Genomic DNA, 14,093 nt, shown 5'->3' with positions numbered 1-14,093 from the left:
CTTGACTTGAAACTAACTTCGATTTCGTTTTTTTTGTAGATCCCGCATGAATTGTGTAGTCGAACGTAAGCACGCCGAAGAAATCGTCGATAGCCCCTCAAAGACCGTTAACCTTCCTTTCGGAGTAAACCTTACAACTGACCCTAAGAAGGCACGCATCACCGGTGAACGTATTTCAATTTTCTGTGAAAGCGGAAACGAGGATAAGGAACAACAACCACGACCCAATTTGCGTGAGGAAGTCGATGATGTTGAAGCAATCCGCCCAATGTTCATCCCATACCAACGCGTTCCAATTCCATTCGGTCAGACTCCAAATCAATTCCCATTGACCCACATGCCACAACGCATGATGCCGCAACGCATGAACATGATGCCACCAATGCCCCAACAACAGCAACAACCCCCCATGATGGTCCGTCAAATGCCACCACCATTCCAACATATGCCAATGCCAACAATGGGAGGACGTCCACCAATGCCACCACAAATCATGCAGGCTCCACACCCAGAACCCATGCAGGAGCAACACGTACGCATTCATGTCCAACAGTTGCCATTCCGTGAAATTCATGTTAGCGATGAAATGCCCGTTCAAATCCCATCCGGAAACCAAGAATTGCCACACATTCAAGTCCAGAGGGTGCCATTGGGATTGGCTCTACAACGTGCCGGTATCACTGCTGAGGATTTAAGAAATATTCAACGTGCCGCTGAAGAGAGAATCACCGACGAATTGAGACGTCTGGCTGCTGAAGAAGCTGCTGAATCGAACTCTGAATCCGATAGTAATAGCTCCGAAGAAGATGACTCACAAACTCAATCAAACGAACAAATGCATAACCAAGAACAGCAACATCAACTACAACAACAGCAACAACAACAACAACAACAGCAACAACAACAGAGACAACAAGAAGAGGAACAATTGACAACTCAACAATTACCCATGGAACCACGTGACACCATGACTCCTCCTATGCCCGATCAACCACAAATTCTTCAAATCGGACGTAATGCTTATGGACGCAGCTTGATGAGCCCAGTTAACATTCCTATTCCAATGAATCAAGCTCAAGCCGATATGAATCAAGAAGCAATGGAACCAGAAAGGCCACACTGTAAGTTGGGAATGTTTTTTGTATTTTAAAAAAAAAAAGTTCTTGAATTTTGTTTGTTTTATTTTACTAATTCTATCTTTTTATCTTTGCAGATGTCCAACCTCGTTCCATCCGTAGCACAGACAATATTTTCAAATCAGAAAAACGTGTCAAGAAGTGCGCCTGTGATTGCAACTGTTAAATCAATGATTTTTCTTTAAACAATATGAAAAATCATAAACTAAAATAAATTTAACAGCCAGCCAATAATTTCTTTTTCAACAAAAATAAAATTAAAAAAAGATACAAAATTTCTTTTATTATTATGTATATTATGTTAATGTAAACAAAAACGATGAAAAAGAAAAAAACAAAAGATATTTGAAACAATAAATTCAGCAAATTGGTATTATTTTGAGATATTTAATCTTTTTAAAAGAGTATATATAATTTTTATTTTTTGAAAGAGGATACATAAAAAGTATATTTTCTTAAATGTATAGTATGAAACCAAATTGATGGAATAAAATTGTAAATAAAATTAGTTTTTATAAAAAAAAATATATCTGGTGTTATTTTACTTTAAAATTAAATAAATTATGACTATTTTTCTTTCAAACTTTTGCAGTTCGGCAGCTACACTAGCTGATATTTGATACCATAATAGAAAGCCTTAAGCCATTAGAGGCCGGATTTAGGTTTTATACATTAAGTTTGTAGTTTTGGTTTCGACTTGTTTAGAATTCAAAAGTAGTTTTGAGCATTGCTGCAGCTGTTTTGCTTTTACCCAAGGCCATCCTAGAGTAGAAGTTCATTTTGAGTCTTTCTTGCAGATGTACTCCTAGGTGTTTGATATTTTGATTCAAAGGGATTAGGTTTCCTTCAATGTTAAGTCCGAGGTTTTTGCTCTCGCGCACTGCAAGATGGTGGCCTCTACCAGAGGCATTTCTAAAGCAGATTAGTTCGCATTTGTTATATTTTAGGTGGATGCTCCATTTTTTGTAGAAAGCAATCACAGTATTTAGATGACTTTTTAGGTTATTGAGGGCTTCATGGTAGCTAAATAGTTTATAGTACAGTATCGTCTGCACAAAGTAGAGATTCAGAGTTGTTGAAAGTGTTTGGGAAATCGTATGGGTAGAGATTGAAGAGGAATGGTCCAAGGATCGAACCTTGAGGGACTCCTGACTGTATTGGAATAGGTGATGATTTTAAATTGCCAAAGTTAACGCATAGATATCTATTTGAAAGAAAGCTTTTAAATTGCCAAAGTTAACCGATAGATATCTATTTGAAAGAAAGCTTTTTGATAAAACAGGGAGGGAAATTAAGTAATTTTAATTTGTATAGTAGACTGTTGTGCCGAAATGCATCGAAAGAAAGGAGAGATATTGGATAGTTGGATAGAGTATGGCACTATTATTTTTTTTATGGGAATTAGATTTGCATTTTTCCAGGACAAAGGGAAGTAGCAGTTATTAATATAACGGAGTTATGCATTTAGCTAGAGTGTTTTTAGATTTTCTCAAGATAAATGTAGATTCCGTCAGGACCGGTTGACTTTTTGTTGTTTAAGCTGCTATTAAAGATTCGATAGTTGAAGCAAAAAATTCATTGGCAACAGAGTTAGATTTAGACTGTGATTTTGAGGTTCAATTTCCAAGAGGAAAATGCATTACAAAAGGTGTTTACTTCAAGTAGGTTCACCTCATCTGTTTCAGGTATTTTGAGCTAATAGAGTTCCGTGTAGAAAGTTTTAAACGCCTCTAGCTTTTCACTAGCTGTGCAGAAGATCGTGCCATTATGAGTTAAATTGAGAAGGAAGGAACCTTTGTTTTTGAGACAAGTAATCTGATTTATCACTCTGAAGATGTTAAATGCAGACTTAAGACTACTGAGTTTGAGTATAAACTGCTCGTTGATTTCCAATCTAACCCTATGTCATATAATTTTGCTGAGACAGCGTACACGTGACGATAACTCAGCGTATACATCTCCAGTACGGTCCCCAAATCTGTGGAAAATTCGTTTCAGCTTAACTTTCCAAGCTTTTCTGATTTTGAACAATCTCAGAGTTGCGGCAGAAATTCTTAGATGATTGTGATGCCTTGAATTATACTGGCTAAATGAGTCAGCACAATCAATTCAATTCTTGTGGTAGGAATGATTATGTCATCTAATTGAATGTTAAGATAACGGTTGAAGTTTACCCGATTTGTGTTTTTAAAGCTAACATACGGTTGAGGAATTGTGGAAAGAGTGGAATTATTTAGAAGTAATTTATTTAAGGTTAAACATCGGAAATTATTGTCAGATCTAAGATTAGAAGATATCATAAAGAATTCTATATGTGAACCAGAAGATGGGCGGGTGGGACCTGGGGCAGCAACTAGATCGAAATCCAAGAGGTGATTATCTAAGTATCATTGTGCAAAGTGGGAACTGTTAAGATTAATTTTTAAGTCACCCCAGAGGGTGTGCGCGAGTTAAAGTCACCACCTATGATGATATAATCGTATAATCGGGATGAGATTGGAGCCGATGTTGCAAGGGATGTAAATGGAAACGAGAGCAAGTTGTTTACATGTATTATGTAAATAAATGGGTATGAACGCTATTGTGGCTGAGATTACTTGACAGGAAAAGTAAATTTGTAAAGATTGGAATGAATTCTTCAAAAAGATTCCGGTTCCTCTTCCGTCGTTGTTTCTTATAAAGTCATAATGATCATTGAAACGCAATTTTGGTTTGTTTTTTGGTAAACAGGTTTCCTGTAAAGTATCTTTTCGAAGAAGAACGATTTCTAGTTGTTTGTCGTATGAAATAAAAGAGTTTATATTGTCTGTTAAATAAATAAATTAGGTGGCGCAACAGTCCGTAGAGAATCTGGGCCTAGTGACTTACAACTCACTAACCATCATGCCACGGATATTACTTATATATATATTGGCTGCTATAAGATTTAAATTCATGGTGAAGGAGTGGTGAGGGAAGCAATAAAACACAGGTAAGCACCTGGTTTTTTGTGTTCTTCTAGCTTTACATAATTAGACCAGACTTCTCTTATTTTGGAAATTAATTGGTGAATGGGTACACCAAACATTTTTACTTTGTATCCCCCAGGAAACATTGAAAAGGGTCTAGTGGAAATTAATTTTCTTTTGACCATTTGGTCTCGAATTTTTAACAATTAGATTAGGTGAGGGGTCCAACCTTAGGAGTTCTTCTTGAACTTCAAGAGGAGTGAAATTTCCTGATAACCCTCTCAAAATAACGTTGTGTTTTTCTAATTGCTTAGGCGTGAAGGAGAAAGCTTCAATCTTACACTCCGTGAAGTGTTTCATAAAAAAAGACCCAGGGAACTTTTCATTTAGCTCGCGGAGAGTTGACTAATAACTCTTGACATTCGATCTTTTTGAAAGTCACTCGCAAGTGGACACATGTGTTTACTACTATCCTAAATAAGCTCGTGGAATACCAACACAGTTCGTATTTTGCGAGTAGCTGTCGTTGGTAAACACGCCAAAACAGTGGACATTAGAGGAAACCAATCAACTCATTTAAAAATATGATTCAGTTGAATTATTGGGGAGAAATTGTACATACTGGAATCCGAAAAAGGTACTGAAGGCTACCGTATGACTCACCTACACAGATCATACAATTAACTTTTCGTTTTTCCTTCGAAAATGATTTGCGATTCATATGCTTACCGGATGCTACAAATCTAAGTGTTACCAGTATACGCTCGCGTACTGGTATGGCTTCCCTTAATTGGGTATCTTAACTCAATTTGACTAACTGACAAACGGCAACAATTTCAAAATTGTTGAGGATCTTTAATTTTAAGCTCTCTTGAAAGAGCAGAGAACTCGCCGATTTGGTAATCTACAGACGGTTTGACACAACATTTTTTTATTCTTTTTTCTTTTTTAAGAACAGTGGTCATAATTAAAGCAGCTGCAAAGCTCTGCTTATAAGAATACATGACCCACTCATAATATGCTTGCAGAAGAAATCCATCAAGTGGACACGATTATGAGAGAACCCTCAGCAAGAAAACTCTCAATATTCTAGCAGAGAGCTCGCGATACCAAAATGTCTTAAATTTGGCTCTCAAATGGACAGTCTCTTGAGAATTGCTCTCGAGAGTTTACTAGCAGAAGTACTCTCGAATGGACTTACTTACTTACTTAAGGTGGCGCTACAGTCCGGGGCGGACCTGTTCTTCAACCAACATGCGTCTCCAGCCAGCTCGGTCCCTCGCTAGCTGTCTCCATTTGCTCTACATGACCCAGCCATCCAACCCGTTGGACTTTTATTCTGCTAACTAGGTCAGTCTCGCTGTACAGCCCGTACAGTTCGTCGTTATATCTTCTCCTCCATTATCCATCTATGCGTACGGGACCAAAAATTACCCTAAGAATTTTTCTCTCGAAGCATCCTAAGACGCTCTAATCTTTCTTTGACAGGGTACAGGCCTCAGCGCCATAAATGAGAACCGGGATGATGATGAGTGTCTTATAGATGGTGATTTTAGATGCTCGAGAGAGGACTTTACTTCTCAATTGCCTTCTAAGTCCAATGATGCCTAGGTAGACAAAGTCCTTAACTACCTTAAAGTTATAGCTGTCCATGGTGATATAGCTGTCCTTTTTTGATGACAGCATATACTTGGTCTTGCCCTCATTGACCACTAAACCCATCTTCTTCGCTTCCGTCGCATTGCTCAAAAACGCTCCACAGACATCACTCTTTGATCTTCAAATTATGTCAAAATCATCTTAATTGAAGGTTGAGTTTTGCACAATTCTTTCCAGAACGATATTGAAGAAGTCGCATTACAGTGCATCGCCCTTTCTAAAACCTTTTTTGAGATTAAATGCATCAGTAAAATCTTTTCCGACCTTGATAGAGCAGCATGCATTCTCTACCGTCATTCTTCACAAACAGATAAGTTTGACAGGGATGCAAAAACCAGTCATTGCTCTGTAGAGCTCTTTCCTATGGATGCTGTCATTCCAAGATCTACCGTAGTGTGAATATTTGGTCGATAGCGCACTTTCTCCGGAAAGCAAAACCAAAATAATAAATTCTGAAAAATTAAAATTGTTAAGGTATTGGGTGTGTCAACAAAATTTGATAAAATGTCAATATTTGAAAATGTTTTCAGAGACAAAGAAAAAATAGGGAATGAAGTTAGAACCATTAAAGAATTACATTTTTAAGCAAATTAACCCATCTACTGTTCTTTCCTGTTTTAATTTAGCTTACTCCCAAGTTTGCTTTATTAAACCTAAGACTTGGGCTCAGCCAATCGCGCTTGCTACTTTTTAAATTCCAGGATTGAAGAAGTGAATCGTAGCGTATAACTGTTGTGCGTTTTCCTGTAATCAAAACAAACGTTATTTCTATTTATTAAAAACCACACCATTTCAAACTTCAAATCATTACTATTTTATCGTTTATTTAAAAATAACTTATCGCTAAAAACCAATATAAATCATAATCATACATACATAATTATTTAAATGTTTTACAAGTTTAAGATCTATGTATAATAATTAATCAACCGCAAATTTTCAAAGGCGTGCTACATTTTACATGTTATACTTCTCTGGCGTCTATTAGTTTTGTTTTCGTTTTTTTTTATAATTTTTGTTTTACAATAAAAACTTTGATTATTTATATCGATAATTTTCATTAATGAAAGCATTTTTTCATTTGATTTATTCCCTAACAATATTTACAAAAATTCGTTAATACAACAATAAATTAATCAAACGAAAAATTGTATGCAGAGCTCGTTTCTTTCGTACTAAATTGGATCTATTTAGTTCTACTACTAGCATGAGAGAGAATCGAATAAAGTTTATATTTAGTTATTAAGACTACCAGAAAGCAGGGAATCCCTCGATATAAAACAGGTCACAAATCTTAAGTAATAAAATACAAAAACTTATTTCACTACAATAGCAATTTACTCGTATAAACATAAAACACAATCAAATTTAGATACAACTGATTAAAATTAGTTTTCTTTGAGTATTACACATTTTTCACTCTTTTTCTTTTTCTTTATTTGTATTTTTATTTTTATTTTTATTTAAAAATAAATATTCTCTCAAATTTATGTAAATATAACAAAAATTCCAATTTAGCTTTCGGGTATTTTTGGTATTTTTAATAATAATTTTGTTGCGCTGGCATTGGAGAACCAGGCGCGGGCAAGGGCTCAGAGAGTCAACACAGTTCGCGGTAGTTGATAAGTTTTAGATAAGGTTAAGATTACTAGTTGCTTAGGTAGGTAGATGTTGATGCTCTGCATGAGGGCTCATCGAGTCAATTCGCACTTGATTCGATGATTGCGGGTGTTGTCTTCTATCCATTGTCGCACTGGTGACCCTCGCAATTGCCCCAAAAAATGCAATTTCCCACTCCACTGTAGCATATCAAGAATACGGCTGTGAGGAACACCAGACTACAGATGGTACAGGGCTTACGTTCGAGGAAGAAACCAATTAGATAGAGAACAATGAACATGACATGGGTTTGCATTAGAGCTGGATTCGTTGGTTTTGGAATCAGGAGCACTGGGATGAGGCATTGCAGGCAGTACATTTTTTACAAATAAAGAAGAGTCTACCAAGTCTTTAATAAATTTCAATGCCACAGGTATTGTTGGGTGTTGTTTTTATTGAACTGCAAGGCAGTTAATGTTAACAAACTATTTGGGTCGCCATTAATGTTAATTTTATTTATTTAAAATATGAAAAACAAAGCTTTTGATATTTTTCGCGATTCTCAAGCTCCAGAATGAAAAAATCATTCAACTGTTTGACAGCAGCAGGAAAATACACTTCACTTTAATTGCGGCAAATTCAATCACATATGTCAAATATTTTTTCCCAAACAGGGTGATAAGAACGCTTGCATGCCGCAAAAGGAAATAAACAAACCAGTAAAATATAATTTAAGAGATTTTTTTTTATAAAGCCCGGTGTTTTGGATTTATCTAGTTAAAATAAGCTAACTAAAATTATTGCATTACAATTGTCAACAGACATAGTTTCAGAGACAACTATTTTTTAACGGCATCAAAGATAAGAGCGCAAATTTTTAACCAACCTATTGTTAAAGGTTTAAAAATTTACGAGGTACTAATTATCTAAATATTTAGCAATTTTCTAAGGGATTTTAAAATTTTAAACCTTTATTTTCGTTTTGCTAGCTAGTAAATTACTTATTTTCTTTTATTAAAAAACAATCATGCAAATATTTCTATAAAGTGACAGCTCGTGAAAATAAACAAAGCAAATACGTTTAAACGGAACTTTTAAATGGAATTCCTAACCGTTGACTAGACCATTCCATCCACTGCTCTTATAAGAATAATTGTACAGATCTATTCAAGACCTTAAAGATAGAATCCGTTAATTTATTGAAGACAATTACAGCCCAAAATATACTATATGGTCATTTTAAATGGTATTAAAAGGATATATTGTGAAGTAGCCAAGTACAGTGATTCGTTCTTTAGCCGAACCATGATTTACCACCCTCTTTTTTTCCCTGTCATTGCAATATTCAGTAATTCAAAACTAATGTGCACCGACACCTCCTTTAAACCCCTCTCTCCCTTTCCTAGTGCTCGCACTGTGTCTTTACATAATAAGGATAGTAATATCCACTTGAGTGTGCGCTTATTATAATAAATAAATATCAGTTCATTCAAAAAATACTCCTTTTTTCATATCGAAAGAAAACCTCTCATTAGAAAACCTAATATTTCTGTGATTTTTGACAATCAGGAAGTTGTCAAGTTCACCCTTTTCTATGTATGTCAGTATCAAATCAAGTATATGACTTTATTTAAGTTAAGAAACGGTCTTAGTTCAAACAAGAATTTGAGTTCTATATAAAATATTACAATATCTCTCTTCTTTTTCCATTTCCAAAATGAAACACCAAATTATTTGGAAATTCATTATTTATTTTAAAATCAATTTTTTGTATATAATAGAACCCATAATTGCATTTTTAAATCTTAAATAATCATAAAAAATCACTAGCAACTAGTTTTTCTCTCGAGAGGAAGAACTTACGCAAATCTAAAACAGACATTTCATCACTACGAACAGGCCCAATAAACTAAACTGCCCCAATGTTTACTTTTTTGTCAACGAGTCTCGAAAGTCGGCAATCGCTATCAGCTATCGAGAATTTAATCTTTGCTCTTTCCTGACAGCTTGTTTTTATTATTTTTAAATTTTTATTTGAGGGCACTGGCACTTACATTTATGTACTTTAAAGAACGGCTAGAATTGCATTGAAGTCACTCTTATCATTGCATTTAATAATCTATCTGTTCCTAAACGCCTTTAACAGGAGGTCAAGTGTTATAAATTAATAATAAACATCGCATTTTCTTAGAAATAGAAAACACATTTGTTATCCGATCATGGCTCTTTCCAAACCAATGTACACAATCCTTGGTGCGTACTTAGAACAACTCTTCAACCACCCAGTTCGCACAAAATCCATTACTAGGTAAGTTGTTGACTCTTTGTTAAGGTCAATAGTTGAATAAATTAACAATTTTGTTTGTTTTTATGCTTTGTTTTTAATTCAAGTGCTGTATTGGCAACATCAGCCAACTACACTTCCCAGAAAATCGCTGGTAATAGAACAATCAGTCAGAAGGCATTGCTGGCTTATGGATCCTTTGGGTAAGTTATGTTTGACATTAGGTTGTGTTAAAGCAGCAAACCAATCAAGGAAGAATAGTTAATATTGAAAGATGGTAATTTTTTGACGTATTTGATTTCTAGACTTTTATTTGGAGGCACTGTGCCACACTTTTTCTATAAGCTTATTGATAAGATATTCCCCCATAAGATGCCCATGAGAAAGATTCTAGTTTTTATGGCAGAGAGACTTATATTTACACCCTTCTATCAAGCGCTTTCGTTGTATTTTCTTTCGAGATTTGAGGTGCGAACAATTATTCTTTAGGTGGTTATGTTTACCTTTTAATCATTCGTTACAGGGTAACACTCACGAGCATGCTGTTCAGAACTTTAAAAGACTTTATGAAAACCTTCTTCAAAAGAATTGGATGTTCTTATCGATTCCGGTCTTCCTTAACATGAACTACGTGCCTCCTATGGTAAGTTAAACAAATTTTGAATTCCTAAGAAACTCTCAGTTAGATTCTATTCTTAATTTTCTTAACTTTTTAATGACAACTTTAATCAAATAGGTTCGCACACTTACGTTCAACATGATATCGTTTATTTGGGTTATTTATTTGGCTGGGGTACGTAGACGAGCTGAAGCAAAAAAATCTGATGAATCATCTACTTCCAAAGGAACAAGCAATATTTCAAAATAATTTATTAATAAAATTTATAGCATTTTGGAAATTTGTTTAAGAAATATTTTGATAAAACAAAGATAATAAGGTTTTGTAATGAATGAAGGGTAGTTTGTAGGAATATTATCTTGGCACGTTGGTTCTTTAAATATTTAAGTATACATAGTTTTAAGCTTAACAAGTTGGTGATATGGTTTATAAACGTTTTTTTTTTTTGCATTCCACTTGATATCACTCTAATTTATAAGTTTCATTATTTCGAAAATAATATGAAAATATACTTTATTTTAATAATGCAATCATGTCTTTCAAATTAACATTTTTATCGTCGATCGTAAATAATTGATTTGCATGCAATCGGCAAAGGGAAAAGATCTACAAAAACAATGAAGGCGAAGAAGATTATTCACTTAATAGATTATAGGAATAAAATAAATGGCGAAAGCCACAATCTGGAAATCTTTATATTTATTCCTAGAGCCTTGAGCAAATGGTTTTGAGATTTTCCGGGTCAAGTGTTTAAGTAAATGCAATAGCAATGAAATATTTTTAATTAAATTAATTAATTTCAACTCACAAAGGAGGCACACCCGGAGCAGAGCCTGTTCATAAGTTCTACCCTTAGATAATTTTATGTATTTATTATTTTTATTTATAAATTATTTTTACAAAGGCATCGGGGTTGCCAGACTATATGATGCCGTTTTAATTGAAAGTGAAAAAAACAAAAAAAATGTATTTCATTAAATTTTTGGTGAGCGGATGTGGCATCTTTTATATACTGAATGGATCGTTCATCTGATGGATTCAAGATATCGGTTATGTTGTCTGGTGATACTTCAATTTGGCGAGATATAGGACATTCGACAAGGATATGCCAAACAGAGAGTATAGTTCCACAATTCGAACATTACTCAGGATCTCCAGCATTATAGTATGTTGAATGTTTAAAATAGCTTTGCCAACTCTTATTCGGAAGAGTTGTATGCTCTTCTCTGTTTAGAGACCGAATGTTTGGTATACCCGCGTAAGAAGGTTGATGTTTTTTAGAAAAGTTTCAGAGTCTTGCCAACTTTCGATGAGCTCTTTCTTATGATCCTGAATTAAAGTTCTGCGTAGGAACTTATACAATTTGCGATACTCTACAATGAATGGATAGTTTGTAGCAGTTTTGCTGCCTCAATTCCTTTGATTCCGGAATGTCCAGGTATCCATGTAAGAATAATATTTTTATTGGCGAATAAACATCTTCTTATAAGCTCCAGAGAAGGGTATTTATTTGTCTCATTTTCAAGACCCATGAGGATACCAAGATAATCGGTTACAATGAGCTATCGGTTAGAGTATTTTTGGGCAACAGATCTGCCTTTATAAATTGCTGTTAGCTCTGCAATGTAGCTGTTCGCAGATTCTGGTAGAAGAGCTTGGTGAATAATAGATGTTTCAGAATTTGGTTGTAATTGAATGACTGCGTATGAACACCAATTGTGTTCTTTGTACGAAGCGTCTGTGTATAGAAGATTCTATCAGCGTTATAGGCAGAGATCATTTCCTGGTGAAGCATTCTGAATATATCGTCAGTAGTATTTTCCTTTTTGTATTTAGCAAGATTAGTGTTAATGAGAAGTATATGTCTTTTCCAAGGTGGTAGATACCTCCTAATGTCTGCGTATTATTGAATAAAAAAGAGCTAAGATTGGGAACTATATATGTCATTTTTATAAAGGCAGATTTGGAATATTTCTTGATCGGTTTTGTAGCGTTAACCACATCTTCAGCAGCCTTGAAGAGCGGATGGACTGGATCTGTAAGTGTTTTGCTGATTAGGTTAGTTGCCCTCAAAGACAGAATTTGCTCTCTTTAATGACATTATATCGACTGGGACTTTTCCACACGACTGGAAAAGAGCAAAACTTAAGTTGATTCCGAAAACCTCGCGAAATCATCATGATTTCAATGAATATCGCCCAATTTCTTCCTATTCTCTCACAAATTTTTGAAAAAATTATTGCTAGACATATTGGTTGGTTAATGGAAGAGAAGGCTAACCCAGGACAGCATGGTTTCAGACCTAAAAGAGGAGTCTCAACTCTCCTTCATCTGCTAAAGCACACACTTGCTGGAAATTTATCGAACACCAAACACAGTGTTATCATGTCATCTGATTTGGAAAAAGCTTTTGATAGAGTTATGATAGTGCCAATTATTAAACAGCTTTATCAATGGGGCATTCCTAAAGAAATACTTGCAGTGATCATGTCATTTATTAGTGGTAGAACTTTTCGAGTTAATGTTGACGGCTAAAACTCCTTAACCATGAAAATGGACAATGGAACACCACAAGGATCTCCGCTCTGATTTAACGCATATATTGACTCGCTAATCGTAAAACTCTCCCAGCCGCTTCAAAATCTCGACTTTATTGAAGTACATGCTGACAATATTTACGTTGTTGCTTCTGGAGAACCTACTCACGTAAAAGATACTTTGGAAAAAGCTAATTTAACAATGTTTAATTGGGCTAAAGAAGTTGGTTAGATTATTCCTTCATAAAAAATTGAAGCGTTGCATCTATACCGAAATAGAAAATGCACCCCCATCCCACTTGCTTTACGGGAAACAACACATTCCTCTTAAAAGAGGAATAAAAATAATAGGAGTAGGTTAGGTTGGAGTGGCTGTCCAGATGTCATTGACACACGTAGACTTCAAGGGTCCATTGTGATACCACTAATGAGGTTACTCATGGGAGTAATGAATTTAAACAAACCATTTTGTACTTTTAATAAAGTTAGAGAGACGTTTTGTGTCAATCGTTGCCAGTTCACTGGTGTTATCGAAGAAGGGATTACCGAGAAAGTAATTCCTTCTAATGGAGAGCGCTGGACATGTACATAGAAGGTGTTGGACTGTATCCTCTTCCTCCTAGTCCATGCAGCTTTTTCAGAAGTCATTTGTGTAGACCCCTAGCCTCAGAACATGTCTTCCTATGAGGCAGTGTCCCGTTATTACTCCAATTGTAGAGCTTATACTTTGTCTGCTCAGTGATATCTAGCTATTTGACCGCTTTGCAATTTCCCGGAATGTCTCTGTGGCCCGGCACCCAAATGAGGTGAATGTTAAACTGTTCCGTCATCTTATTCAGAGATGATTGACAATCGTGGACTGTTTGAGAGTTTGTGGAGACAGACGCGAGAGATTTAAGAGCGGCTTGGCTGTCTGAGAAGGTTCGTATATCCTTACAAGATATAACGTTTTCTTTGAGCCAGGATAGTGCTTCTGCCTGGAATACACTACATTGATTGGGAAGTCTATAGGATAGACTGAGATTCAGTTGTTCTGAAAAGATACCACTCCGTGATCGGTCTTTGAACCGTCAGTATAGAAGTGTACCGCATCGTCTTCCAGGGGTCTCTCTTCTTCCCAGGAGGATCTTGAAGGGATGGACACATGGAAACTTTTACCAAATACCATTTTTGGGGTGGAATAGTCTAAGCGATCTGGGATAGATCTGAAATTGTCTAGAATAGTAGTATGTCCAGTATTGTTACTGGTCCATTGAAGGGTGGCTCTAAGCCTTACGCATGAGTTGGCAGCCACCTTTTTAGAGAAGATGT

At 35.5% G+C, this 14,093-nt stretch overlaps 3 protein-coding genes across 4 annotated transcripts in view; 2 read left to right on the top strand and 1 right to left on the bottom strand.

The window, feature by feature from the left end:
* The window catches only part of LOC129948306 (putative mediator of RNA polymerase II transcription subunit 12), a 44,271-nt gene extending 42,608 nt beyond the window's left edge, over positions 1-1,663 (top strand). For both annotated transcript variants that reach the window (XM_056059260.1, XM_056059261.1), the window contains 2 exons: positions 40-1,121; positions 1,214-1,663. In XM_056059260.1, coding sequence (XP_055915235.1) covers positions 40-1,121; positions 1,214-1,302 — 1,171 coding nt within the window. In that variant the 3' untranslated portion in view covers positions 1,303-1,663. The remainder of the gene's footprint in view (positions 1-39; positions 1,122-1,213) is intronic.
* Positions 1,664-6,533: 4,870 nt separating this feature from the next.
* LOC129946512 (bladder cancer-associated protein) lies at positions 6,534-7,946 on the bottom strand. The gene has a single exon (XM_056056725.1). The coding sequence runs from the start codon at positions 7,719-7,721 to the stop codon at positions 7,482-7,484; it is 240 nt and encodes a 79-aa protein (XP_055912700.1). The 5' UTR covers positions 7,722-7,946; the 3' UTR covers positions 6,534-7,481.
* Positions 7,947-9,324: 1,378 nt separating this feature from the next.
* LOC129946511 (peroxisomal membrane protein 2) lies at positions 9,325-10,775 on the top strand. The gene is made up of 5 exons (XM_056056724.1): positions 9,325-9,650; positions 9,734-9,829; positions 9,932-10,094; positions 10,150-10,269; positions 10,363-10,775. The coding sequence occupies exons 1-5, from the start codon at positions 9,562-9,564 to the stop codon at positions 10,492-10,494; spliced, it is 600 nt and encodes a 199-aa protein (XP_055912699.1). The 5' UTR covers positions 9,325-9,561; the 3' UTR covers positions 10,495-10,775.
* The last annotated feature ends 3,318 nt before the right edge of the window (positions 10,776-14,093 follow it).

The sequence above is a fragment of the Eupeodes corollae genome, chromosome 2 (assembly GCF_945859685.1).
Source record: "Eupeodes corollae chromosome 2, idEupCoro1.1, whole genome shotgun sequence".
Lineage (NCBI taxonomy): Eukaryota > Metazoa > Arthropoda > Insecta > Diptera > Syrphidae > Eupeodes > Eupeodes corollae.
The sequence above is the reverse complement of the archived record's forward strand: the minus strand, read 5'-3'. Positions and strand labels throughout refer to the sequence as shown.